General features: G+C 40.0%; 2 protein-coding genes across 2 annotated transcripts in view; both read left to right on the forward strand.

Annotated features, from left to right (window-relative positions):
• Positions 1-18,182, forward strand: part of BMAL2 (basic helix-loop-helix ARNT like 2) — a 30,013-nt gene extending 11,831 nt beyond the window's left edge. The window contains exons 4-17 of the mRNA XM_079304231.1: positions 308-346; positions 2,697-2,854; positions 4,090-4,169; positions 5,161-5,253; positions 7,145-7,262; positions 8,090-8,233; positions 9,832-10,072; positions 10,986-11,092; positions 11,641-11,791; positions 12,988-13,043; positions 13,845-13,953; positions 14,394-14,481; positions 15,750-15,858; positions 16,844-18,182. Of these exons, the coding sequence (XP_079160357.1) occupies positions 308-346; positions 2,697-2,854; positions 4,090-4,169; positions 5,161-5,253; positions 7,145-7,262; positions 8,090-8,233; positions 9,832-10,072; positions 10,986-11,092; positions 11,641-11,791; positions 12,988-13,043; positions 13,845-13,953; positions 14,394-14,481; positions 15,750-15,858; positions 16,844-16,980 (1,630 nt within the window). The 3' untranslated portion in view covers positions 16,981-18,182. The remainder of the gene's footprint in view (positions 1-307; positions 347-2,696; positions 2,855-4,089; positions 4,170-5,160; positions 5,254-7,144; positions 7,263-8,089; positions 8,234-9,831; positions 10,073-10,985; positions 11,093-11,640; positions 11,792-12,987; positions 13,044-13,844; positions 13,954-14,393; positions 14,482-15,749; positions 15,859-16,843) is intronic.
• The window catches only part of LOC306801299 (dynein axonemal intermediate chain 7-like), a 253,256-nt gene that overhangs the window by 11,292 nt on the left and 214,422 nt on the right, over positions 1-27,542 (forward strand). The gene's annotated exons all lie outside the window — the stretch shown is intronic.

The following is a 27,542-nucleotide window of genomic DNA, read 5'->3' on the forward strand; positions in this document are numbered from 1 at the left end:
ATAAAATCAAGTCTAGGTTTAAGGTATTTGAATGTCCCAATAATGTTGTTGTCTCCAGAATAAAAAAAGCCCCATAATTATGAACTATCCCTTTAATATGTTCACACAACTGTGAATATTGCCAGTTGTGCTCTGGTCTCTTTTTGTTATGCATCACTTGCTAGGTCAGTTATGGTTTAGAGATTTTGTAGGTTTGCTTTTGCTGGATTCACAGTAAATTGGTAGCATTTTTCTTCTTCTGGAATTTGTAGGAGGAAAGAAGTGCCTAGTATTAAATATGTAAAACTCTGTATCTTGTTTTTTCTAGGAGTGAAGATGAAGAACATGTTAAAGTAAAAGATTTCAGGTACTAATTTTCAATAGAAATACATTTTGCTAGTGAATGTATTCACAGTAGTAAAATATGAGTTTGTGGGTAACATTCATTAAAACTATCCAATATTTGACAGTAAGCTTTTGCTTTTCCTTGTTAAATGTATAGTAATTTTTAAAGCCCCCTTGAGGATTTTATTTACTAATAACTTTGATAGAAGCTGCTGCAGGATATCTCGGATGGTTTAGCAAAAACATGTGAGAATTAAATGCATTTAAGGTGAATTAAATGCAGTACACCCAAGTCATCTATAAGGAGCTGATCTGTATGAATTTGAGAATTGTTTTTTCTTGATTTGTCTAGAATCTTCTGGAGATATTTAGAATTTGTTCCACATGGAAATGGATTTGGCTAAAGCACAACAAAGTTTTCTTGTTCTAGAACAAGCTTTTGTATAGGGAATTATTCAAATTTAGCCATTGAACTTTGAAATTCACATAGAGCACTTGCAAGATTTGAAATGTGTGACCACAGTTCAGCCAAACAAATATTTTAGACTACAGACGAACCACATAGTAAAACCAGAGCTGTGCTGTAAAGTCAATTTAAAAATAAATCTTTTATTTCTCCTGTGAGCAGAGATGTCAAACCAGAAATACATAATCCACTCAACATGCTGTCAGAAGTATTATTTATATAGTGTGCTAGCTAGTAATTATGAAGTGTTCCTGTAATTGAAACAAAATTAAAGAAACTAAAATGTTCCAAGATATATTTACAGTTTCACTTCAGAATTATTTTTGATTCACAGAGCATCCCAGATTGCTCTGTAAGATTGTTATACATGGCTTTAATGGCTTTTATGTGGCATTGTTAACTTTTTTCCCTTACTTTTTGGTGCATTAGGTGGAGGGGAAAAGAATCAATACAAATATCTCTGGAGGCTGCTTATCAGTTATCTCCTTCCAGTATTTCTTGTCTCTAGCTTAGTGTGGAACCTGCTTTTGTTTTCTCCCTTTGCCTTTGTGGCTGGGGCAAGCAACAGAAGGCTTTTTCAATCATCCAGTCATCTCCTGAATTTCTGCACGTGCTTGTTCAGTTTTTATAACTCCTTATTGACCCTCAGAGAAGTGGAAGGTTGTTCCCTTTCCTGGAATGCTTGTATTTGTCTTCTTGAGGTTCACAGTTCAAGGAGCATACACAGGATATTACTTGATTGTTCCTACCTGACATAAAGGAAGAGTAGGGTGAACCCATAGATCTGAGCATAACTCAAACAATCAAATCTAAAAAAAGGCTTTTGAGAGAGAAAATCTGAATGTCTGGCAGAGTGTCCCAGAATTTATTGTGTGGTGAAGGCTTTCAAGTTATTTTGAAATAAAAAAATTAAAATAGTAGTCAGATCTTTCAAACTGTACTTTGTTCTTTCTCAACAGGCCAGGTGTAGTTAACTTTATTACCTTTAATAGCTTCTGTTGCAGTATGCCAATGAGGAAAAGCTTTGGAGATCAATTAACCAAAACTTATCCCTCATTTTGCATAACTATACTACTGTGTTTGGCTTCAATCAGAAAGAAAAATCATCTGGGTTCTAACTGAGTGGCTGGCTTGTCTTCTGGGTAAGGAGGAAGAGAATGAATGAAACTTTCCTTGATCTGCTGGAGGGTGTTAGAGGGAAGGAGATGGGCTGAAAAGCTGACAATGTTCACTAGAAAGAAGTAAAGAAAAGGTGACCTGAGCTATAAATGCACTTGTGATGTGCAGTCATGTGGCCTTGAAGGAGTTTTCTGATGAAAACTGGCCAAGAAGAGAAGCTCTTTCTGTGGCTGAGTTCTTGACAGGCTTACCAAGAGATGAAACCTGAGACAGCCTTTGTTCCTTACCAGCAAAGGGAAAGCTTTCTGAGATACTTCTGGTAAATTACAAGAGGCACTGCTGCTTCTTTCGGTTTGCACTCCATCTCTTAGAAGCATTGAAAAAGCACTGTTTAATGCTGTGGGGTTTTTTAAAAGGCAGCAGAAGGAACACCCCCTGTTAGTTACAGGCCAGGCAGAGGTGGAGCAGCAATGTCTTTCATTGATTCCCAATGACATCAGGAGTTCTCTGGGATACACTGGGGTCTCCAAGTCATCACTTGCATGGCAAGGGTCACAAGAAGGGCTTAACTTTTATAAGTCTTCATAACCTCTGGTTCCTGCCAATCAAATTGTTGCTTATCTCTTCTCCTCAGTATTTCACATCATTATTGGGACCATTTTGTCTTTGTTGAGGTGAATCCAATTCAATTGTCCAGTACAAGTAGCATATCAAAAACTGGAACTGAATATTATGGGGGAAATCATGTGTACTACGTCACTTTTTAAAAGTAATTTTTTCTTCTTAGAGAGGCTCACAGTCAAACAGAGAAAAGAAGAAGAGACAAAATGAATAATTTAATAGAGGAATTATCTGCCATGATACCACAGTGCAATCCCATGGCCCGGAAGCTGGACAAACTCACAGTGCTACGGATGGCTGTGCAGCACTTGAAATCTTTAAAAGGTGAGTTTAGGAAATGTCATCCTGGAAATCCTTGATCCAGTAGGAGTTAGAGTGTGTCTTCCTGGATTTTAAATAAATCAAGACTATTTTTTTTTTTTACATTTCCTCGTATTTAGTTCCCAGTCTGCTTCTATTTAATGTACATGTCTATAGCTGTCAGAACTTAATTTTAAATTTTTGCTTAGTGCAGCAGTAAAAAGCCACCCTTCAGTGTCTGATGTTTTCTGTCTTCTCAGGGCATGCCTTGCTCTTGGGTCACTCCTTGATTCTTTTTGCAAAGTACAGGAGTCAAAAGGAAGGTTGGAAGACAGAACATACTTTAATGAAGTGGTCAATGAATTTAATTACATTAAAGTCTTAAAACCCCTCACATGTTAGAGAGTAGCAAGAAACAGAAACTTCTGGCAGCCTCAGCAAAGTTAATCCTGGATCTTGGGGAATGGTTTAGTCTGGGGATCAACCCAGGAAATAGTCTTTGCTCTCCTTTTGCTATTGCTAGGTTTTGAGACTTTTTTTTTTTTACTTCCCCCTCCAAAACTAATTCCAAATACCACTTGCATATTGTAGAGTTTATCATAAAGAAGAAATTATGTGACAAACCAGCAGAGAGTAACTGCACTTGCAGTTTAAACAAGAAATTTTCAGCTCAAGCATTTGTATTTTAACAACAGAATGTGAAAACTGGACTTCACCTAGCACAGTTCTATTTAGCTCAAAACAAATGGCTTAAGAAAATACAAGATACTATATGGAGTTACAGTGAATGATGGAATTGGCTGCAATGTTCAACTGCTACTTGCCTCAAAAAGTGTAACAAGAAAAAATGATAAAAATGTAATGGATAAAAATAGAATGGACAAAAATTATTTTATAGAGTACTTGCCATGGGTGCTAGAACAGTACATGCAGTGAGTCAGTCTCACTATGTTTAGTGAGACATTTGATTTAATTACAACAGTCTGATTTTTTGATTGTTAGTATCTGAACAGAAGTTTCCTTGGTTTGTGTTAAGTAAAGGGCAAGAAAAAAACTGTTTGTCTGTTTCATCTCCAGTCTATGTTTGCAATTTGTTTCCATTTTATTTTTAGAATTTCTAGAACTTTGAATTTTTCTTTTAAATTCAGCTGTTGGAGTCATAGAAAAAATTTCTGAAAGACATAACAAGTATAACCCTGCTCAAAGTTGATTTAAATTGTAACTTTTGACATGATCTCTGTGAATCATCCATTTTCCAGGTTCCAGTAGCTCCTACTCAGAAGTCCGGTATAAACCTTCATTTTTGAAGGATGATGAACTGCGACAGTTAATCCTTAGGGTAAGTGGAAGGAAACTCTCACATAAATCCTGCCCTTGTTAAAGCTTGAGTTTTTAATTGGACAGTGCTTTTTCTCCCATCTTTTCCTTCAAGCAAGTGTTTTGTTGTAGTGATTTTAAACCCCATGCACTCCCCAGGCTTTCATGAAGGTGTGCAGGTATGGTTTGGGAGCATGGCAGCAGCAGCCCTGGAAGGGACAATAATCTGTGTACAGCCCACCTGTTTAATACATCCATTCTTAAAAACTTCATGGAACTGCAGAGAATACTGCCAATTATGCAGGAACATCATCACAGTTGCTGGCTCTCCTTCATGTACATTTTTAAAGATGTGTTTCAAAAAAGGCACAGAAAACACTTGCAGTAAAATCTTCCCTCTTGTTTGCACACTTCATCATAAACCCACACACCTCATTCACAGCTAGGCTCATGGTTTTTTCCTTTGCTGCAATAAAGCTTTGCCAAGATCTGTAAATGTGTCCCAAAAGAAGCTGGACTTTGGCCAGAGCTGTGTTTTAGAAACTTCAGCTTGTGTGTGGTTGAAGGCCTCATTTGGCCCTTGCAATCTTAATTGCTTTTTTTATAGAATCACAGAATGGCCTGAGTTGAAAGGGACCTTAAAGTTCATCTCATTTCAACCCCTGCCATGGGCAGGGACACCTTCCCTTATCCCAGGTTGTTAAGAGCCCCATCCAGCCTGGCCTTGGACACTGCCAGGGATGGGGCAGCCACAGCTGCTCTGGGCACCCTGTGCCAGCATCACAGGGAGGCTGGATATTGGATATTCTTCCTAATATCCAATCTAAACCCACTGTCTGTCAGTGGGTTTATGTAAGCCATTTCCAAATGTAAGCCATTTCCTCTTGTCCCTCTCCAGCTTTCTTGTATTTAATTTTAAAAATCAGGTTTAAAAGTGTGCTTTGTTGTAGTCATTAATATTCATTGCTTATTTTAATTGTGTGTTTTTAAACACACTATCTTTGTATTTTCAGGCTGCAGATGGATTCCTGTTTGTGGTTGGATGCAACAGAGGAAAAATTCTGTTTGTCTCGGAATCAGTTTGCAAAATACTTAATTATGATCAGGTGGTTATTGTTGTTTCTTATTTGCTTTTACCTTGCACTTTCTTAGGAATTTTAAAACTTTTATATTTCAGTCTCTATTACATCAATCCAGTCCTTGTTTATAATTTGTTGGAATTTCTTTGATTTACCCTTATTCAGAGTAATGCTGAATATCCTGTAAGAAAATAAGTGCAAGTACATCAGTGTTCCCAACCTGAGGAACAGCACCAGATTTCAGCTGATCATCCTTAAGAAAACTGCCAGTCTGAGAGGAAGAGATAATTTGAAGATGTCCTAATTTCTGTGTGCAAGAGATTTTCTTTCACACAGTGAAGTGATTTGGGGGTTTTATTTTTAGGCCATGGAAAATGGGTAGTTCAGCAGTGGAAGTTAATCAAAGCTTTCCTTGGTGATGCCTTTATGCTCAGATGCACCACGTAACACATCATCCACAAAAACTATCCAAGTGTGTACCCTTAACCTGAAAGAGACTGAGTGGGAGCCAGCTTAACCTGTAGAATAAGGGAAATTGGAAAAATAGATGGACATTCGATTAGTTGGTGTTTAAAATGATGGGCAAATAATCAAAGGATGATAATTTTTTCTTGTATCAATGATTTCTGTTTCACAAACAGAGGCTAAAATAGTGCTGCCATCTGTCCACTTTTGTAACTATCAAACCATTTGTGCTATCTTCATTTTTTTTATAAATGTACAGATAACCAATCTGGACTCTTTCATAGATTTATTTTTATCTCTTTTTTATTTTTTTTAAGTGCAAAACTTTTTTCATTAACGTGAAATGAATCATCGTAGGGGAATAAGCATAAAGCAGAGTTGTTTCTTTTTTTTTTGTACTTCTACACTGATTTTGTTCAAGAACTAAAAGTGCCTTTCTGGAGTCATTCATGTTAGACATACCCTACTTCCAGAGCATTAAGATCTCCTCTATTCCAGACAAGGAGATTCAGAGGACATGACTGACTTTAATAAAACCCATGGATTTATTTGCTTATTTGGGAGTTGTTCTAGGTTCTGAATCCCATGCTGCAGTTTAATCTGATTTGTTACACCTGTGTATTTTGGCAAGGCTCCTGTTAGTCTCTCTCAGCAACACTCAGGATTTTCCCATTGCATTTAGATTAAATGGGGACTGGGAAAAGGCAGGAGACTGGGTGTTTATCCTTAGTTTGAGCCTAGAGTAGAGTTTGTCAACACAGCTCCTTTTTCCTTCAATTTGGCTGCTGTGCTTCAAGTAACCATGTGGAAAATGCAAACCAGCCCACTTGTGTGAGAATTCCTTCCTGTTCCAAAAGAAAGTGGTGCAGCAAGTCAGTTCCTTGGGATGAGCAGAGTGAGCAGCAGGTAGAAGGCATTCCCAGCTGGAGACATCCCTGTAAATATCCTCTGCTGAGGAGTGCTGTGGTGAGCTGAGCCCTGCTTCCAGCCTGCTCCTGGCTCAGTGGTGCCAGTTTGTCCAAACAAATTAGAGCTCAGAGTCATTAGGTGAATATTTTATCCTCCTTCCTATTTCTTGCCTCCTTCCCCAATAATCTGAGAGTGGAGTTAGTTTGTGCATAACCTTCTTTGGCTAGGACCAGGAATTGCATTATTTACATAAATAAAGCATCTGGTTGTACAGAACTTGTTTAATCTCCAACTAAATCTGCTGTTTTTCAAAGGGAACTAACAAACTATGTTTTTTACTACCCTTTTAAATAAAAAGTATATTAAACAATGACAAATGAAATTTAAAACAATATATTGATGTTTGGAGTAATGTGGTATTGACTTTTATTTTAGTGTAGGTGTAGATAGTTTTCCTGAGATAAGTAATGTGTGGGGTCCTGTTCTAAAATGGTGTGGTTCTCATCTCTTATGCATTTTGATGTTTTGTTTTGTTTTTTAATAGGCCAGTTTAATTGGACAAAGTTTATTTGATTACTTACATCCAAAAGATGTTGCAAAAGTTAAAGAGCAACTTTCTTCATCGGACATCTCGCCTAGGGAGAAGCTTGTAGATGGCAAAAGTAAGTCAGAGCTGGACTTGCTCAGATTTTTCCAAGAGATGTTAATAAATCTAAATATTAGTCAGGATGTATTCAGGTATTTGTATGGATGTGTGGATGAAGAAACCTGAGGTATTTCTGTGAGACAGACATTTGAATGCATATCTGCTGCTTAAAATGCATTTAGAGTTGAAAAGCTAAGCCAGAAAAGACTTGATTTTAGATCATAAGAATTGCTGAAATTCTGTTAAATTGCTGAAATCACTGTTAAGCATTTACCAGGATGTGGTCTGACATTCTTCCTACCAGCATACTACTTTTTTTTCTTGTATTTGCTAGGTCTTGTCAATACAAAAGACCTGATGTAGTCGAACATGGGAAAAAATACTTCAATATCAAGAATCACTGTCTTCTCTGAAAATGCTAAGTGTCAATCCCAATGTAACCACACCTTCTTTAGTTTACAGTTGTTTCTAATAAGGAAAGCATTGTCTACTATGCAGCTAATGCCTATTTTATAACTGGCTTTTATAAGCATCTGTGCAGTTCTTCCTTGTGTCTAATACAAGGTGAAAGTTTATAAAGCATCTTTAGTAAAATTCTATTAAGAATATCAAAAAAGGTTTGAAAATAGTTTAATAGTTCTTTCTAATTTTGGAATCTGTGTCAATCATGTTTTCTTTGCCCTATTTAAACTATTAGACATTTTTAATTGTAAGGACAAAATTTAGGCAGCTAAAAGCAGTAAGGACAATGTACTGGGACGTAAATGCAGAAAGCATCTTGTTTTCTGAAGTTTTATTGCTTGGTTTTGGGGTTTTTAAACTACTTTACTAAATCTTTGTAAGCTGGCTTGCAAGTACACACAGATTTCCAAGCTGGACCAGCTCGGCTGAACTCCGGCGCTCGACGTTCCTTCTTCTGTCGGATAAAGTGTAGCAGGACCACAGTCAAAGAGGAGAAGGAGTGTTTGCCCAACCCAAAGAAGAAAGGTACTCAGAGAGTGGAGATGAAGTGGGGGCTTTCTCTCTTGAAACTTGTTTAAATTCCTAGTCACTGATGACTTTCTAGTTTCTACTGATCTCACCAAGTAGTTGTAGAGCAGTGTAAATATGAACCAGAGACACCTTTTGAGAAACAGTCTAATTGTACTCTTTTTCCTCCTGGTGCCCTCCTGGAAAGAGGGAGGGAGGAACCTGAGGTACAGTGGCTCTATAGGAGCATGTGGTCTGTTGTCAGTTTTGAGAAGTCTCAGGGACATATTTGAAAGAACTGGAGCAGATCAGAAGAATGAAACTAAATAACTTATGTCTTGAAGATAACTGAGTGAATAAAGCCTGCAAACTACTATTTTGAAGGGAAAAAAGCAAGTAAACCAACTTTATTTTCTGATTTGCTTTTTGTGTTGTGTGTATTTAAAGGTATGAATTTTCCTTTTTTTCCCCCTTTTCATGGTAAAGTTAATTCCGTTCATTTTCCCAGTAATTTTACTTTAGTTCCTATTTTTGTACATCCATAGAGCAATATACTCTTGTCAAGCTTCCAGTGAAAATTTAAATTTCAATTTTAAAATGCAATTTCCAGTTTTTGTTTAATACCTTAGTATTGATTTTTGCAAAGGTGTGCTGAAATTGTTTGATCCTGAAAAAATCCTCCAAGTTTGTTTTTCAATGTAACCTGTTACTGTTGAGATACACCACAGATTTTAAGAGCCCCATGATTGTAAGTAAATAGAATTTGATATCCCTTGGTGTGACACATAACTCACTGAGATAAGAATTTACCTTCAGTAAATGTTTCTTGGGAAAGCAGTTTTGAGGGAAGGCACTTGAGCAACTATGACAAAATATAGTGGGATAACTCAGTTTCTCATTTTGCAGAGCTGATCTGTGTTTTTTGTAATAGAGAGGAAAATCAAAGCTGTGGAAAGCATCCTGTTCAGCATAGAGATTTTGAGAATGCTTTGGCATTTTTTTGGAAAGACAGCTACTGTAGGACACACGATGTCAAACCTTGATGCTTATGAGGGTGTTTGCATGTTATTTGGAGAGCAAAAAGGGGTGAATGACAGTGTATGCTGGAATTTAAGATATTTAAAATATTTCCATTCCCATAAAACTTAAAAAACCTGTGATAAGTAGAAAATGAGCTGGATTGTTTTGGGTTGTTCCTGACTGATTCTTTCAAGAACTGCAGTGAGCATGTATTCAGATCATTGTGCTCAGCAAAGGTAAATTGATTTGGAAGCTACAGAGGGCATCAGGTTAATTTTAATTCCCTATCCATGTAAAACCAAAGTGATCTGTGGGTTATTGCTTTCTTTTCTGTCTAACTTGTGTTTGAACTGCCAACACGCATAATTCATCTTCCTAAATCTTACACAGAGTTAGAAGCTCTCTCTACAGGTAAGCCCAAAATGAACAGAACAAAATTAATTGAGAAATACTCTGTAAAATGATCTGTAGCTTTGTACAGTTGGTGTAGGTAAGGGTGAAATGTAGTTACTGGTCTCATGGCCAGCAAAATAAAATAAGTATTTTGGTTTACTCTTTGAACAATAACTGCTTCTTATTTAATTTCTTTCTATTAGATCACAGAAAATACTGCACCATTCACTGTACTGGGTATTTGAAGAACTGGCCTCCTAATGAGGTGGGAGTAGAAGAGGAAAATGATGTAGAAAAAGACAGTAGTAACTTTAACTGTCTTGTTGCAATTGGGAGGTTACACCCTTATATTGTTCCACAAAAGAGTGGAGAGATAAAAGTCAAAGCAACAGAATTTGTTACACGGTTTGCCATGGATGGAAAATTTGTTTATGTAGATCAGCGGTAAGCGTTTTGTTCTTTAATGAAGAGAAATGACACAACTGCTTCCATTTTCTGATAATCTGTCCAAACTGTAATTTCTCCAGCAGGTTAGAAGTTCTAACTCAAATTCTCATTTTTGAGAACTTTTTAAAAATATATTAAAAATTTCTAATTTTCAGCATGTTTTTCTGTTCTACACAAGAAGCAGTTAATTCTTAAACTATGTGGACTTGGGCTTTGTTTTTTGTCAAATAATGCATAATGTGTAGAAATGTATTTTCCTATAAAAAATGGACTCATTCATAAAAAAATCTCAAGTTAGAGCTTCATAGCTTTGCACGTGACTGAAGTAATCAATTTAACCAAAAATTATTACTTCAGAGAGTCTTACCATTTGTAACAAATACATTCTATCTAAATGAGATACCAAATTATTTCCTTAGAAGTGAGAACTAAGTTCCCATTTTCTGTACTTTTGGAAACAGACTTTTATTTGTTGCAGAGACCTCGTTACCACTTTGCATTTTGAATTTCATTGTCACTGCAAATGTAACTGCTTTCAATCTTTTCTTTCAACTAAAAGTGTCAGTTTAAAACTAATTCCTTTGAGTGGAAGAGCAAAATTCAGCTACTGAGTTTTTTATTGACTCGTATGTGTGACCAGTACTGTGACTGGCTAAGGGGAAGCCACTAAACAGAAATATTTTGTGGTTTGCATGTTTAAGCACTTACTTTGCCTTTGAATTGTCATTCATTGCAAAGGGATAATTTGCTGTGAAAAAGATTTCCTGTTGTTTTAGAGCTGTACTAATGCTATATTTTTTCCCCAAACATGAACAGGCATCTGTTTGTTTAAATATTAATGTTCTGCTTTATCTGATACTGAAGAAAACAGCTTTGAATCCGCTGTAGTTCACGTTTTTATCTCTAACAGCGCAACAGCAATTTTAGGGTATCTGCCACAAGAGCTTCTAGGAACTTCTTGTTATGAGTACTGCCATCAAGATGATCACAATCACCTAGCTGAGAAACACAAAGAAGGTACAAAACAGTTGGCCCTGCCAGAGTACTTACAGCTGTGTGTTAACTGCAAGTGAAAACACTGCAAACCCAAACTCCCCAACCTCAGCACTGCCCTTTGTGATGCCTGTGTTAAGACAAACCTGTGTAAGGCTTGTAATAAAAGCAGGGAGAAACTTGTGTTGTCTTGGCTCCTGGTGCAGGGCCTTAGTGGTGGGGGAATAATGTCAGTGCATGTGTCAAACCCTCTGCTTCCATTCTTTGTAAGGAAGAGGAAGGAATCCTGAGGAGCAGATGTGTCTGATAACATAATTAAAGGCAGGAGTTAAAGCTCACCAAGCCATGAGTCTCCTAGTGGTTTGTGTTTGCTTTTTAATCTAAGATTTATGACCCTGCTGAAACTATATAATTTGATTTTAGAACAGGTCCCAGTTTGTCCTGGCATGTTATTCTATGTCTGGCCAACAGAAACATTTTGATTTTATGATGGTATAAAACAGATTTACTATTTCTAACTTTACCTTTCTATGCTTAAACATGGTGATTATAACTTTGCTTTTCTTATCTAGTGTTGCAGAATAAAGAAAAAGTATTTACAAATTCCTACAAATTTAGAGCAAAAGATGGAACTTTTGTTACTTTGAAGAGTCAGTGGTTTAGTTTCATGAATCCTTGGACCAAAGAGCTGGAGTACATTGTATCAAACAACACTGTGGTATTGTAAGTAATTTATATGACTCTCCATTTTTTGGTCATAATTACAGTTAGGACTAACAGAAAATAACCTGCTTAGAAACAGAACAAGGCTAGAAAACATCAACCCTGCACAAAAAGGGGCTGAACAACCTGGACAATCAACTTATTGGTGCTTACCAGCTATTTTTGTTTCAGGCCTAAGTTGTGGATTTGACTCTGAAAACTATACTGTTTCCCAGTAGGAGAAAATGAGGTGACAAAGTTTCTTGTTAAAGGAAGAAGGGAAGGATCTTTAAGAAAAGTAGATTTGAATAAATGGAACTGTCAAGTGAATTCTACTTTGCTTCTGGTCTTTACAACCCTCTGTGTGTCAGTTGACCCAATTCCAAGTGCTGCCCTACTCCCAGGTGTCAGAAGGTGGAGGAGCACAATTGATAGATGGTGGAAATGCAAGGCAGGACAGAAAGATCTCCAGACAGGTTGTGAGGATGGAGCCTGGAGTTTGTGTTTATTTCTTGTTTTTATTTGTGGTTCAGTTTTCATTCTCTGCATCTTGCAGTGGAGCTGTAGTTGAGATTGTTCCAGTGCATCTGAGGATCTTTGCCAGTGCTTGGGCTTTTGAGAGGGGACAGAGGGGATTTTATTTCCATTAAACAAAGTTGTCAAGGGGCCTTTTGCCCATCCTGGTTCATGCCTTAAGTCAGCATCACCCACCTCTTGCTCATATCTTTTTTCCCCAAGAAAACAGAGAAAAGCAGTTCAGACAGTGTGTGCTGGCCAGTAGCCCAAGGACAGTTTTTTGCCTGCTCTGGAGATGTGGGCATCTGCTGCTGTTTGCAGGAGGGAAGGAGGGCAGCAGCTGCTGGCATCAGGCAGCCACTGCCCTGTCCTTGTTCCTGGTTACCTGATTTCCCTCCTAACACTAAAAATGACAGCCCTATTCCCTTGTCATAGAACACAAACAAGCCTGCTGGCTTTCTTTTTCACTTGGAGAGTAAGTGGAAATTAGTATTTCACCCACTGCTCAGAAACATTACAAAGAATTGAACAGGAAAATATGTGAGAAATATCTTATATTTCCCTAGTTGGAGAATGTTAGCTTTGGTTCTGTGTGAAGTATTATTGAAATTAAACATAAATATATGCTGGATTTTGCTCTTGAAAAAATACCTGCTGACTTTTTGTGGTTTTGGATTTTTTTTCATTTCTTTAAATTTCAGAGGTCATAAGGAATCAGCTGAAGAAGAGGTCCTCTACAGTTCCCAACCTGCAGAAGGCAAGTGTCACTTAGAGTTATCACAGCTGCATCTCCTGATCACTCAGTTTAGATTTATCCAGTCCAGGGATTCTTTTATTCTAGGCTGTGTGCAAGGAAGGATTATTTTTTTTTTTTAAAGCTACTTCTTTTCCGTGTCTAGTTACTTACAGAGTCCTAACTGATATAATTCACAGAACAATAAAAAGAAGTGTATATAACCTACTTTTCATTTTCAGCAGCTTCTGTTAGAGCTGGGGATTTGGTTGGTAGTATATTGTGCTTCTGTCACAGACCCTTCATATTTTCCCCAGGTTTTAAACAGATGCAATTGTGCAGAGTTTATCTATAATATACAGGATAATACTGATACAGAACATATTTTGTTATTATTTTTCTGCAGTGCATAGATTCTGCTTTCTGCATGCTGTTCTATCTTGCTGTCAAGGCTTTATATTTGCTTTTCAAAATGTTCTTTCAGTAACTCATTTCAGTTGATGAGAAATTCAAGGGTTTTTTTAAACTCATGTTCTTTGCAAAGTCTGTGAGAGACACTGGAGGTGGCAGTGATTAAATATATTTCACTACTGGAGAACAACAGTTTTCACAAACAGATTATTCACTTTATATTGCAACAGCCTCTGCCATGAATCAGTATTTAAAGGAATATAATTTCTGAATATATAGATGAATATATATATATATATATATAGTGTATATATATATCTAGAACAAAAGCTGCTTTAAAATGAATCCTTGCTCTGCAGTGAAAGTGCTCTGGGTTTAAGATTTTGTTTGAACTTTGTTTTTTTTAATCTCCAGATGCTGTGAAACAGTCTCTAGTAAGTGTACCTGGAATGTCCTCTGGAACAGTTCTTGGTGCTGGAAGTATAGGAACCAAAATTGCAAATGAAATACTAGAATTACAAAGGTAATAAATGCATAACACCATCATTAGGCTTTTAAGTAAAGATAGGGATGAGGGATATATGATTATGTGAGGGTTGCTCCAGTTTCACTTTTATTGTATTGTATGTGTAACTTTTCTTAGGTTGAATAGCATTGTGAGATGCCACTATAATTAATGTCAGTCTCATGCCTGGCAAAGCACATCACTGACATCTTCCTCAACAGAGGAAGAAAAGTGTGCTCAAGGAATTGTGACCCATGGCCCTTTCTGATCTTTTCTCTGTTTTTTGCTACCAAAACTTGGAGCAGAATAGTTTAGAATCTTCAGGAGAATTTAAGACATTATTGTTTCAAATTATCAGACTCATGCTTTGTCACTGGGTGGGTTCTGCACCACACAGCCTGTTTTTCAGTGTTTGATTAATGTGACCTGATAAATCAACTAAACATATGCAATTTTAGGTTGCATTCTTCACCCTCTGGAGAGTTAAGTCCTTCACATCTCCTCAGAAAATCACCTTCTCCAGCTTTAACCATAAACTGCAGTGATGTGAGTATGCCCCTGCCTGTAAAAATCCAAAATGGAAAGGTTAATGTCAGCTCAGAACCTGTGTTTGAGCCAGATTGCCCTGATTTGTTTTTGTCAGAGAATGTATGCTTTTAATCTTAATGTTTTTGAAGAGACTTCTAAAAAAATCTGTGCTGTTTTGAAAGGTTTAAAATTGTGACTTTGAAGGTATTTCATTACTCTTCTAAAAATGGATAGTTATGCTCATCTAGTACTGCTTGTAAATCTGCTAGTGCTTGTAACTCTACAGACTATAACTAACATAGTTACTGCCCATAGCTAAGGAATAATTAACATATCTTCTTAGTGAATATGTTGTATGTTTTGTATTGGACACTGCGTGAACAAACTTCTCCAACAGCTCTTCTTTGAATGCAAATTTTTTTCCTGCTAAAAACACTTTATCTTTTCACTGCAATTCTCATTTCCTATGGAAAAACCCCACTATTCTAGTCTAGGAACAGCTTTGACTTTTTTTCTTATGATCTGCTGTCCCCTGTGTTACCACAGATCTTTCTCCTTAAGAGTTGTTTGACTTAAGCTGAGCTCTCTAAATCATGTAATGTCTCATTATAAAGATAATTTCATCATATTCATTGAAGATTTTTCTTGATTCTGGGCTTTGATATCCCATTTGTTCCTAAAATAATTTTGGAAAGCATTTCACCTTTATTAATTTTCTGGTAGAATATACACAAGTCAGGCAATCCTAGGAATCTCTTCTGCTAAATTACCTGTATGTGTTAAATAGAACAAATATCAGGGAAACAATAGCTTTTTTTATTGATTAGGATGATTTCCATCTCTATTGCTATGGTCAAATTAGTTTAATCACACCAAGGAGGTATGAGGGCTTTTGAAATCTCTTAACTGGAATGTTTTGACAGTGACAAACATGAGGTCACTGGGAATTTGGAGTTTGTGGTAGTAGATGTGGAAAGTGCAAACCAGTACATTTGGTGCTGGCTTTATTTACTGAACACTGAGTTAGACCCTCAGGCAGTGCCATCACTGTGAGGTACCTTTGACAGCTGTGTAAGTCACAAGTTTTATTTAATCCAGGTCCAGTGCTATATGAACTACTAAAAAATTGGTTTCTAAATGCAAAGTATCTGCTTGATGATGTAAATTTTTCACTTTCTCTATTTAGTTCTTAGTAATTTGACAGCAATCTGTGATTTTTTTAATGTAATATTTGTGACTAAATTTAGGATCTAATTCTGTTCTTTCTACCAATTCTGCTCTTCCAGGTGCCAAATAAAGAGTTGATTCAGTTATGTCCTTCAGAAACAGAATCTCTAGAGAATTCAGAACAAACCCAGGGTGCTATTCCATTTCCCAGCAATGAACCTCTCCTCAGTAAGATTTATTTCTCTTGGGGATATTCTGGGACTTGCAGGGGCTGACATTTCTGATCAGTGGTGTAATTTCTGAGTGCACCCCTTTACAACCATGTATAAATTTTAAAGAGATTTGTCTGTCTGTCTGTCTGAAGATGAGAGCACTCTGAAAACATGTTATTGCTGCAAGGCAAACAGCAAAATTTGATCAGTGAGGCAATCTCATGACAAAAAACAACATCTGTAACTAAAGTTTACCATTACATTCTTACACTTTTTGTGAGGCACTTGACTGTTTTCCCTCCAGGACAGAGATGAGGAGGAAAAAATATTTCAATGCAATGTGAGGGAACCTCTTGGGATTTGTGAATTATTGTCCTTTCTCACTTTACCTCTTTCTTGGCTGCAAGCTGGGAGTAGTTGATACAAAGGACTGTTCAAAATGGTTCAGAAAGATTTTTTTTTTCTTTCCCTTGTTAAGTTTGTCTGGATAAGGATTCCCTGGCCCTGTAAGAGAAAATGCCACTGCATTCTGTTTAACATAAAGGCAAAATAATGTATAAGCCATGTTTATGCTGATCCTATATATCAGCTCTTAGAAACTTTTCCATCTCATTGTTCTCCCTCATTTACCAGGCATTTATTTGTTTATTTATAACCTACAGCTTTCTTTGAGTTGAACTGTGAGCCTTTTCCAAAATAAAAACCCAAACGCTGACAACCCCAAACCAACCAACCAAAAAAGAAAAACACTGAAAAAGAAACACAAAGGGGAAAAAAAACTAATCCTCTAATAAAAGTTTAGGAAAAAATGATTAAAAACAACCCCATCAACACAGAATAAGGAGTAATGGTTTTAAACTAAAAGGGAGTCAAGTTAGGGTTTTTTTTTGACATAGAAATATTTGCCTTGACTTCAAAGGCAGATGTTGTTTCAAAGCAATTGTGTTTTGCATGTTACAATGCCCATGCCTGCCTCAAAGCCCCTGTTTGGGTCACTGTAGGTGGCAGTTCTCAGCTGGACTTCGATGCCATCTGCGGGAACGACGACACTGCAATGACAGCTCTGATGAATTACCTGGAGGCTGACGGGGGCCTGGGGGACCCAGCTGACCTCAGTGACATCCAGTGGGCTCTCTAGAGCTGCTGCTGGGAGTAAGCAATGTCAAAAACCCCTCATGCACAACAACCCTACATCCTCTGTACTGTACTGGAGTTCTGTAATGGTTCCTTTGAATTCAGACTGGCTGTCTCTGGGTTTTTAAAGACTGAAGCCTTGTTCAGAGAGAGACATCTTCTGCTGCACCTATGGACAAATGCAATATTTTTTTCATGATGAGGAAACCTTGAAATTTTAATATTGAACCATCTGTAACTGGAATGCTTAGAACACATTAGTATATTTTTGCTAAGAAGCTTTAACCAAAAGGTACTGTACAATGTACAGGATTACTTTTTCTTAGTTTTAATACTTCAGACTTTTATTTATTGTTTTTGTTTCAAGTTTCAGAATATTGGTTATCTATGATACTTTCTGTAGAACCTACTGTACCTACATGGTTTGAGAATACTTGTAGCTATTAAATTTAACTGAAATAATTATTTGCACACACTACAGTTGTAAGATAAGGTATTGTAATTCTCAAATGATGCAGTTTGTGATTCCTTGCACTTCTCAGCAGTGCAGTTTTTGCAGTCAAAGGTGAAAATGAAGCCTATAGTTCTGGGAGCAAGGATTGGGGTTGGATCACCCTAATAAACAGAAAAAAGTGTTTTGAGAAAAATACTCATTTCCCCAGTACATGAGAAGGGTATAAGAAAACAGCAACAAACTCTTAATTACTGTTTTGTATTATTTGTAATGTATTATTAAAGAGGCAGTGCGTACAACCAGAGAAAAATAATGCTCTATTTGTAATAAAGCACTTTGGTCTTGTCCCAGGTTCTTTACTAACTAGAGAAATTTGAATGGATAGTCTTGACTCCAGAGTGAGGTTTACACTGTGTTGGTGAAAAAATGTTAAAACTCTAGAGCATTTTTTATGTTTTTGGAGAGATTGGGAGAATTTTCTACTGCTTGAGTGTGTGACTTTTTAAAATCTCTCTGTACTATAGCTGTGTAAGCAAATGCTATGCAGGATGATCTTTTGGGAACAGCTTTTGCAAGGATTGTATCCCAGTTACAGCAACTTACTCAAGAACATGGCACTTTAGGGGTTGCATTAGAACAACATAGAACTAATATAGCAAGAGGAACTTTTTATTTCTGGTTTTGAAGGTTTAAACAAATTTTTGCATAGATAATATCTCATAAAAATACAGATTTTTTTCATGTTTTCTTCATGTTTGGGTTTGGTTTTTTTTGTTGTTGTTTTTTTTTTGTTTTTTTAATTCAGGTAATGAAAGGAAAGCATTTGAAGATATCTGATACATGTGCATCTTTTTAATAGAGACATTTAAACGTAGGTACAACCCTAACCTCTCTCACTCCAGGTGAGGGTGGCAGCCCTGGCTGGTGTTTTTGGGAAGGCTGGAGTTGGGAACACATGGATGTGGCCATCACTAGATGTCACCCTTGTGCTGCTGGGGAGCCACCCTGTCCTCTGAGGACACATCTGCACATGAGGTGGCTGCCTCTGCTTGGCAGAGCAGCTCTGTATCTTACAGATAACGACTCCTTTTGCAAACCATGCATTTTTGGTGATGGAGATTTGCTAGAATGGCTTCTTGGGTTGGTTTTTCTTTTTCTTAACTCCACAGATACTTTTTTTTTTTTTCGCGTTTAATTTGGATGGCATTTCCTGCATTCAAATCTCTTTTTTACAGACATGGGGCCAAAATCATCAGTTCTCTTGCTTTATTAGAATAAACTTTTCTGCTTTTTCTGAATTTTGGGCTATATCATGAAGCAAAGGGGGAGAAATAAACAGGCACTTTCTAAGAACTGATAGAAATCTATTTGTGTAAATGAAATTTGAGAGTTTGAGATCCTGCCATTGTAAAATGCATTTTCTCTTTTCTATTCTAGAAATAAATTCTAAATAAACCAGCAAATACTGTAGCTCATAGATAAATGACTACATAACTTAAAATTACACGGATTTTATTAGAACAATTTTTTAAAATGGATTAGTTTGGAAATGGGATAGCTGTTATTACTGCAGGAGCAGATCAGTTCTTTCACAAGATTTGTATAAGTGTCTAGACTCAAACCACTATTTTTGGATTCTTGGCTGTCCCTAAAAAATAAAACCAAAAATGTAACTTTGATTCTTTTGCAGTCAATGAAAAATATTGTGAATTTCAATTCATTTATTAGATTCTCCCTTTAGTATTTGTAATTTCTTTTCTGGCTTAAAGCAGCCTTTTCAAGAAAAAAGTGTCACTTGTAAATATTCCTGGTGAAATTAGTAGATATTTTTTAATACAATTGAGATAGTATGTGCTTATCTTTGTTTGTATAACAACACAATTCTAGTAAGATACTGACAGTTTGTTCCTGGCATGGTGCAGGTAATGGTAGGATGTGGTTAAACCAGGTCAATAAATACTATTTTGATGCCCTGCTGTTAGTCTGCTGGCAATTCTGTCTAATGCTGAACTGAAATATAAAGTACTTGTTCTTTCAGATCCCCAGCTCCTTCCCTAAAAACACAAACAGGGATGTGGAACTCCTGTGGATTTTGGTAGCTCAGTGTGAGGCTCCCCAGGCAGGGAGAGCCTGTAATCCAAGCTAATGTGCATTTTTAGGAATCCAAACAGAGCTTCAGAGCACCCTTGTACCTTCCAGGAATGAACTCTGAAGGTGTCCAGACAGGAACCCTGAACTTTTCCATTTCCTGTTGCAAGCACAAGGCCTGTGAGGAGCAGCTGGGGGAGCTGAGAATGCTCAGCCTGGAGAACCTCAGCACTCTGCAGCTCCATGACGAGGTAGGTGGGGGTCAGCTCTGCTGCCAAGGGACAGGATGAGAGCAACTGGCCTCAGGTTGTGCCAGGGGAGGTTTAGATTGGATGTTGGGGCAAAAAAAGTGGGTTATTAAGCATTGACAGAGGCTTCTTCTCCAGGGCAGTGGAGAAATCATCATTCCTGGGGATGTTTAAAAGATGTGCTGGTGTGGCATTGATGGGCAGTGGTGGATTTGGTGGTCCTGGATTATAACTGGACTTGATCTCTGAGGTCTTTTTCAACCTAAACTGTTGTGTACCTATGAACATTTGTCACTTGATGTTCTGGGGGCAGGGAGGATCTTTTTTGTGCTTTTGGGATTCCCCTGTAGAGTATGGTCAAGTACAGTGCTGTGGCATGAGTCTAAAGCAGAGATTGACTCCAGGTTTCTTTCCTGTGGTGCTTTGTAGTTCTGGAACTTGCTGTAGATCTTATCTTACACTTTTTAGAATGCTGGAAAATGTGGTTTACTCACAAGCACAAAAGGCTGAAGTCATTTTAGTGGCTGCCCACAGCAGGGTTTCTGTTCATGACCCAGAGTGGAACAGAAAAGAGAATGCAGCACCTCAGCCTGCCTGATCAGTTGAAGGTACATTCAGGTATGCGGCCACTGCACAGAGCTTTTTATTTTTTATTTGTTTTCATGTCAAAGGAATCAAAAATAATCACACAATCATTGGAAATGGTTAAAAGTTTTGTGGGAAAGCTCTGTCTTGGCTGTTGCTGCCACAGTGCTGACCCTGTCTGGGTGGTAACTTTTCTTCCCTGGTATTTGTAGATTCCAAGTGTGCATGACCCAACATCTGTAACCCAACATCTACACCACTCAGAGAACCTTGGCACAAGGGAGAGACAGTCCCATAATTAGTGGGCTCTTGGCTAACACTGTTAATGGATAACAGTGAGGTTTATCAGAGTGTTCCTGGAAGGTGTTGTAAGGTGAGCAGCAGGACTCTGAACTCTACAACAGCTCAGGTAACGTGCAATGCTTTTAAACAAAATCTGACTTCAAACATTGATGCCTTCAGAACCTTACAGATCAAGTGGTATTGCAGAGAAGGCCTTTAGTATTTAGCAAAATACTTTCAGATGAGTGGGTAGAAATTCTTTGAGAGTAGTGGTTCCATGCTTAGACTTCATCTTGTCACACGGATAGGCAAATTGATTTCTTAATTATACAATCATAGAATCTCCTGACTTGGGAGGGACCCATCAGGATCAGCAAGTCCAACTCATGACCCTGCAAAGACACCCAAAAATCCCACCCTCTGCCTGAGGGTGTCATCCAAACACTTTTGGAGCTCTGGCAGCCTTGAGGCTGTGACCATTCCTTGGGGAGCCTGTTCAGTGCTTGACACCCTCTGAGGGAAGAACCTTTTCCTCATCTCCAGCCTGACCCTGACCTGTGTCAGCTCCATTCCCCTGGCTCTTGTCACTGCTCACCAGAGAGAAAAGATCAGTCTGCCTCCCCCCTTCCCTTGTGCTTTCTATACACTTGATTCCCAGGTCTTCAAGGATTTTAAGAATACATGGTTGTTTTTTTGCTGTTTGTGTTGTTTTTTAAATCTGCAAATGCAGTTCCAGTATCAGATACTGTTTTCAGTACCATTGAAGAGATGATAAATCCCTTATCAAACAAAGAGGCAGGTGAGCTTAGTGTTTCAGCAAGCTTCTAAAATTTGCTCTGGGCTGCCCACACTTCATGTGCCTTGTTTCTGTGCTGGACCTGACGTAACTTTTCGGGAAGTTTTGGGCAGAGCTTGGCGGTCTCCGGTTGAATCTTTTCAGCTCCAGTGGGACGCTTCAGGCACTGGTGCTGTGAAACTGCAGTTAGGAGTTTTATCTAGAGCTGACAAATGTGGTTTGGTTGAAGGCCTGGGGTTCTTACATCCTGTAATTATTTTTCCGAGGTCTGTGTGTGCTCGGGCTGTCCTTGGAGAAGCTGCGGTAGCTGTGCTCGCTCACACCGTGGCTGGGGGCAGCTGAGCTGGGAGAAGGTGCTTTACACTCCGGGCTGTTCCTGGGGGAAGGGGAGCTCTGTGTTAAACGCTTGGAACACGTGTGTGCTCCCTGTGTGAGCGAGCAGGAGCACAAGGAGGATTTCAGGCTGGGCTTGGCTGTGCCTGAGCCCTGGGAGGCTCTGCTGGCTCTCCTTATTCTGGCCCGAGCACAGCCCCTGCAGCAGCACCGTGTGCAGGCTCTGAGTGAGTGCTCGGGCAGCACATGGAGCAATGCAAGAGCTGCTGCATTCCAGAAAGCAAACAGCAGCAATGGCAGTGGGAATATTCTCCTGCTTACACCGTGCAGCTTTGGGGAGAAGGTGTCCCAGAGTGTCAGCTCGGGATTTACTGCCTCTGTTAAAGGGAGCAGCTGTATCTTGAGGATTTACATTGGTGAAGGATGATCTCTGTTTCAAGTGCAGCAAAGATTTTGGCCTCTTAACTTCTTCCCATCACTAAGACATGAAGAGCCAGAGCAGTCCCTAGATGAGTTGAGTATCCATCCCAGAGGAGTTCTGGCTTTAGCAGAGCTTCTTGAGCAGCTGTATCAGAGATGAGCTGCTGGCAGTGACAGTGCTGTCACTGCTGTGCAGTGGTGCTCTCACGGGAGGATTGATGCTCCCATGCCAGGACTGTGGAGTTGGTGTTTCTCTCCTCCCTGAAGGCAGCAGGAGCCCCACCTGCTTGCCTGGCTGTGAGGGGCCCTGAGGAGCAGGTTCCCTCTTGGGCAGCCCCTCTCCTGCCTCGAGCCCTGGGAATTCATCCCTGTGCTGCAGCTGGGTGTAAGAGCTGTGCTGAGGAACGCTGAGGTTGGCTTGTCCTGTGCTCGTGTGTCTGCAGCTCCTGAGCTCCAGGCTCGGGAGGGAACTGGGTGAGGAACATTCCTGCTGTCCCTGACACGCAGGGTGGAGCTCCTGGAGACCAGGGATGTCACTTGGGGCAGGAGCTGTGGTGAATTCCATCTTTTTCCCTACTCAGATGGGAGTCCTGTTTCCTTTCTGGGTTGTGCTGCCAGTGCAGTGTGACACACACTGCAGGGAGCAGAGGGGTGATGCTGGAACTGTCTGTGCAGGTGCATGGGGAGGCTCTGCCTGTGACCCTGGCAGCAGGAGGATGATTGTTAACATTCCTGCCATGGCAGCCATTCCCAGCAGGCTGAGGCTCCCAGGTGGTGCTGCCAGGTCTGGTCCCATTGCTCCCAGTGTGAGCAGGACACAGTCTGGTCACTGCTCCCTGCCAGCTCAGGGGCCTGAGGACAGGCAGGGTGTGTGTGAGGAGGTGCTCAGTGCAGTGTCCTTCAGGAGGTTTTGTCTCTTTAATCCATCCCAGTGGGGGCTCTCTGATGTTTCTTTCCCCATTAAAGGAACACTTTCAGTGGAGTGGAAATCCTTCCCCTGGAGAGCTTTGAAACCAGCCAAGGTTTAGTCACTTTCTTGTCGGTGGTGTGATTGCATCAAACCAGCCTTTGGCTTGCTGAGCACAAGGGAGTTGCTGTAAACTCCTGTTAGTTTCCTCCTTTGAGGATCTGGCTGATGATTTACTTTGTTGTCTTTTGCATTATTTGTTTTTCTGGGAAGGTGGAGGGAGCACAGAAAGGGGACCAGATCCCAAATCTGAGACAGGTATTCCAAAACCATTCTGCTGGCTCCTGAGGTGGTGTAAAAGGGGTGCAAAGCCCCCAATGCCTCTGGATGGGGAGTCTGCTTTTTTCAGTAGTTTTAGTCAGAGAAAGTTGGAGCCCAAATGTTAGGCAGGATTTTGGGGGCTGATAAAACATCCCATGGTGTTAGGGGTGGTCAGTAAAGCCCCTGTCCCACTGCTGAATTTGCTGCCCTTCCTTAAGGAGGTGCTGGTAACTTTTGCCTCAGCTGCTAAATGGTGATGTGCAGGTTAGGTTGGTACATCTGAGAGCTTCTTCTTGTACTTACCTTGATGATTGTCAGGGCTTCAAACAAAACTGAGCTTATGTGGCTGCTTTAAAGTGTGCAGTTGTGATCTGACCTGTGTCTGCCTGGCCAAACCACATCTGTAGAGTTAGAAAAGCAAGGAACAGGTTTATTGAAAGGTTCAGGCAGGTTTTGTTGTGTTCACTCTTCTTCTGTGGAATGTGTGTATGCAGCTGTGCATTAAGGATACATAAAAACACTTAATACCTTCATAACTAAAACCATTTACTATCTTCCTGTACTTGTTCTTGTTCTTCTTCTGTACATGTTCTTCCTGTACATGTACTCTGTCTTTGCTGACAGAGCTGATGCTTCTGGAGAGAGCTCCTCACTAGTGGTGCTGGCTGCCAGGAATTGTTTGTGCTCAGGTGAGGATGCTCCTGTTCCCTTCTGTGCCTCTGCATCATTAAGCAGTGCAGGTTGTGTCCAGGAGCAGCACCAGAGGCCACTTCAGCAGTGTCTGGCTTGTGCTGTTTGAGGGGAGATAAAAATAACAAACCCAGTGACTTTCAGCAGCCCTTGGCATACATTTTGATGGGAATCCCTGTTCCAGCAGACACAGTGTTGTAACTCTTGCATGGATAAAATCCCCTTGCCAAATGGCACCTGTGCACAAAAGGCTCCAAGGTCAGGTGTGCTGATGCAGAAGTTAGTTTGCACTTGCATCTTTCCTTATAGACTTTTTCCCTAATTATTAGTGGAGAGCTGAAGTCTGAGACTTGAGCTGGCTGCTGCAGCATCTGAGCTCCAAGGTGGAGAATCTCTGTGCTGCCAGACAGCTGCTGAATTGTGTCACAGATGGGAAAACCCATCTGATAACCACTAGTGTGAATCAGCATCTTTTAAATCCAACAGTTCTCATGGCTCCAAATGTGATGGATTTGGGAGAAGAACTTTGCTTTCTTTGCTTTATTGATTTGTTACAGACACATGAAAAGAAGAGGAAATTATAATGGTCAGGGCTTGCCTGCCTTGTCTCAGGCTGATCACTTCTGAAGCAAAAGCATAGGGAAAAACAGAGTATATTTTATATGTCAGTGTAGAATTAACCCAGATAGTTCATGGGCACTGCAGTGGTTGTGAAGGGAGATAGAACACACACAATTTATGATTGGTAACAGAAAAATAAATTTAAAAATAACTGTAAAAATAACTGTAAAAGTATACAAACTGCCAAACAAAAACAAAAAGGCAAAAACAAACCCCAACTTCCTCATTTTCAAATCTGTCACTTGCTGTGCTCTGGAATGGAGGACAGAAATAACATACGTGCATTTTCCCAGTCAGCACTAGGATTTGTTTTGGGGATGAGGGAGGGCAGTTCCTTTTCTTGGTCCTTTGGGAGAGAGAGGATGTAGGAACAGAAGCTTTGCCCACTGCCTTGGGGCAGTCTCTGATGTCCCAAAGGACATCACAGAGCCCCCAGCACACAGAGGGAGTTTGCCTTTCCCTGAACCCCTCATTGTCAGCAGTTCTGGGCTCTACACCCATTTCTGCAGGGCAGGCAGGTGGAACCTTCCCCAAGGGGATGCTCTCAGCGTGTCCTTCCCTGCCCCTTCTCCAGGCACAGGGAATGCTGACCCTCTGAGCAAGGCCCTGGAGCGAGGCTGAGGTCACTGAGTGCTTCAGAAAACCAAAGGGGCTTTGAACCCCTTGGTGAGACATGGAGGAGTTTCCATTCCATGCAGGGACAGGGCTTTTCCCTGTGTATCCCAGCAGCAAGTGTTCAGAGGGACACTGGAACAGAAAACACTGCCAAGGGACAAAGGTGTGAATTCCAGGTTCTTGAGAACCCAGGACAAACACACAAACTGCCCTGGGATTTCACAGGCTGGGGGCTGCACCTTAGCTGGTCCATCAGCACGTGCAGCACAGAAGCCTGGGGATGGCTGTGAGCCACCTGAGCTGTGGCTCCAGCTTGGCTGAGTGGATGAACATAGCCAGAGTTACATGGTTAAATACTTCTCACTGTTGTTAGCCAGAATCCAGAGCCTTGGCCAATTCCCACCGTGGCTGAGGGCCCAGAGGCCTGAGCTAAAGCTCACAAGGGAAAGGGCCAGAGTGTGGTGCAGTCTGGGCAATATAAGCCAGTTCCCAAAATAACACACCAAGCTTATGTGATATCTCTGAGGTACCAGAGCCCTTTGAGGGACACAAATCAAATCAACAACTGCCTCAGTGTGTAACTCTCATAGTTCAAACTCTACACAGCCACAATATTTTGCTTTTCCCCTTCCCTTTCTATTATTGAGAAAGCTTGCAAATGAAAAAAAAGCCCAGTTTTCAAGTGAGCCAGCTTTTCTAAAGAACTGGATAGGTGAAGTCACACTAGTTACAATATACCAGTTTAATGCCAAATTAAAGTTTTTGCAGGTCTTTTATAAACCAGTATCAATCCTGCTGCAGTGTTCATTATTCTGTTAGTTTAAACAGGCAAAAAAAACCCAATCCCCCACAGCTATGCAGGTTCTTTATGCAACACACCAGAACTGTCTCCTCTGCCCCCCCAAACCCAGTCACACACACAGAATACAGTGACAGCAGCTCTTTAGAAGCAATTCTATCTCAATGAAATGTTTGAGGACTAAAAGGTCACCCTTCTCCAAACCCAGCTACGTTTGTGACTCAGCAAAATGTCACAGTTCTCTGTGTTTGCTTTTATTTCAGTTCCCTTTTCAGCCTCTGCCATGGAATGCTGCACTCATGGCACTGATGCCTCAGCCTCTTTAGGCCCTTTTTAAATGGCTCTTTAACAGCCTCTGATTCTCAGTTCTCACAGCTGCCCCCACCTTACAACTCAAATAGTATATAGTGAAAGATGAATATGTTTTCAAAATTATTTTTATTCCATTAAATGTTTGAATTTATATTAAAATTAGAGGCAGATGAGTTTTGCACTGACAAGAGTATTCACACAGCTATAACCAAAGTGAGTTTACCAGTTGGAATATGGATCAGTCCTCCTTCACTGGTTAACAGTAAAGCAAGTAATTATAACTGTACAACCCAAAAGCCTCACTTAGTCCAGTAAAAGCTGAGAGAAATAGAATAAATCAAGCCCATAAATGCCATCAGCTGCTAAGCTACTGAAAAGAAATTCCAAGTGAAATAATCTTGCCTCCTCCAGATTTGCTCGCTGCTGTGAATGGTCAGGGGTTGCCTCTGTTGCTATGAAAAGGTCCCACCCACATCAGGGCTGGTTTTTGTCCCCATTGCTCGATTTCCCCCAGTGTTCTTAAACACCTGCCCCTGGCTCTTGTCACACCTTGCCCTGACACAGCCACCCAGGGAGAAAAGCTCTGCAGTTGGCTCCAGCCCTGCCTTTTGTTCACAGCCCCAAGGCCCTGTGGAGCCTGGCACTAATTAGGAGGCAGGTAATTAATGTCTCTCTCTCAGAGCCCATTTCTAGCACTGGGAAGGGCTTTTCCTCTTTTCCCTTTAATTTCCTCTGAATTGAAACCAGCTCACTCCTTCAAATCAGTCATGTTAAGGTCTGGTACTGTCCTTCACACTCACTGCAACTCTTCTGACCAGCACAGCACGTTTCCCTTTCACAGACTCACCCTCCTAGGACAGAAACGAGTCTGCCCCACAGCAAACAAAGGCTCCGAGTCAAATCCACCAGGACCTCCCCAGAGCTCTGGCTGATAAAGCTTTCAGCAGCTCCAGCCAAGACTTCATGTCTGGCGAACAAAATGTTCTGGAAAAGTGTCGTGCCTTCTATAAACACTTTTTTCTGGCAGGTCCATCTTGTTGTTTTAAAACCCGGAGAGGCTGACTCAGCCTGGCTTCTGCAGGAGCTCGGGGAACG

The sequence above is a fragment of the Erithacus rubecula genome, assembly GCF_903797595.1.
Source record: "Erithacus rubecula genome assembly, chromosome: 4".
Lineage (NCBI taxonomy): Eukaryota > Metazoa > Chordata > Aves > Passeriformes > Muscicapidae > Erithacus > Erithacus rubecula.